The sequence below is a fragment of the Mastomys coucha genome, chromosome X (assembly GCF_008632895.1).
Source record: "Mastomys coucha isolate ucsf_1 chromosome X, UCSF_Mcou_1, whole genome shotgun sequence".
Taxonomy (NCBI): Eukaryota; Metazoa; Chordata; class Mammalia; order Rodentia; family Muridae; genus Mastomys; species Mastomys coucha.
In genome coordinates, this window is record NC_045030.1 from 56,972,255 (window position 1) to 56,973,666 (window position 1,412).

General features: G+C 41.9%; 1 protein-coding gene across 2 annotated transcripts in view; it reads right to left on the minus strand.

Moving 5' to 3' along the window:
- The window catches only part of Mospd1 (motile sperm domain containing 1), a 27,688-nt gene that overhangs the window by 9,038 nt on the left and 17,238 nt on the right, over positions 1–1,412 (minus strand). The window contains exon 5 of one of the 2 annotated variants that reach the window (XM_031360437.1): positions 782–1,143. The exons of the other annotated variant lie outside the window; for it this stretch is intronic. Within the exon in view, the coding sequence (XP_031216297.1) occupies positions 1,076–1,143 (68 nt within the window). The 3' untranslated portion in view covers positions 782–1,075. Of the gene's footprint in view, positions 1–781; positions 1,144–1,412 lie in introns of those variants that run through there. 2 annotated transcript variants of the gene reach the window in all.

Sequence of the window (1,412 nt, forward strand, 5' to 3'; positions counted from 1 at the left end):
AAAAAAAGAGAAAGAAAAACTAAACCAAACCAAAACAACAAAAAACCAATCTCAATTTGTTTAACAGTTCAGTTCAGTAAAAAAAACTTCATGGACTTGATCCCTATCCCCTCCCCACTCAAAAAAAAAACCCAACCCATTATTTTTACTGTATTTACTGGCACATGGTGAGATAAAGTGGGGTGCCTACCCACCAATGAGACCACATGTTTTCACCTAACTACTCTGTGCACATAATGCTGAACAAGATCAAAACCCATCTGCTCCCAGTATCTGGCATAAACGGAGACCACCATGTCTTGTGCCAGCCTCCCTATAATTCATCCACCTGCAACAAGGTTACAATTAGATAGCTCTCTGTACTTTAGATGCCAATGCTCATTCTAAAAATAAGGTTAAAAGCAGTGGCAAACGCTTGTAAAACAGCACCCAGGAACAGGATGATTAGTAATTCCCGAGGAGTTCCAAGACAACTGGGGCTACATTATGAGACCTTGTCTCAAAAACAAACTAAGGAAAGGTAAGTAACTAATCAATTAAGTAATTAAAATATGAATCTAGGTACAGTAGCATATACCAGTAATCCCTGCCTTTAGAAGGCAGAGGCAGGATTGCTATAAGCCTCAGGACAGCTTAGGCTACAGAGCGATAGACTATTTTAAACATCCAGCCAGCCATACACCGGCATACACATAGACATACACTGGCACATACACACACCTATTGTAATTACTTAGCTTTTGGTGTATGTGTGTGCATGCCCACATTTGTGTAAGCGCAGGAGCCCATGTGTAATTGTGTGCATGGAAGTCAGAGGGCCCCTCAGGTATCAGTCTTTTCCTTTTACCTTTTTTGGTACAAGATCTCTTGGTTGTTAACCATCCTATAGTCCAGGCTAGCTGGCCTACATGCCTTTGTGAATTGTCCGATCTCTGCTTTCAGCTCACTGTTAGAACACTAAGATTGCCAATATACATTATTGTATCCGGCTTTTACATGGCTTTGGGGGATTCAAACTTAGGTCCTGATAATTGTATGGCGAGTGCTTTACCTACCGAACCACCTTCCTAGCCAGTCAGTCTGCCTGCCTCTGTCTCTCCGTGCATGTGTGCACAAGCATGCATGCACGTGATTTCCGCCCTCCTAATGAAGATATAAAAAGAATAAAGTTAGGGGATAGAGAGGTGGCTTGGCAGTTAAGAGCACTGCTAGCTGCTCTTTTGAAGGGCAGGGATTCAGTTCCTAGGACATGGTAGCTCACAACCATCTCTTACTCCAGTACCAGGGGATTTGTTGTACTCTTCTTGTCTCCATCGGTACCAGGCATACATATAGCATACAGACACATGTGCAGGGAAAATACCAGTACACATAAAATAACTATGTACTAATAATACAATAAAAATTGAAGG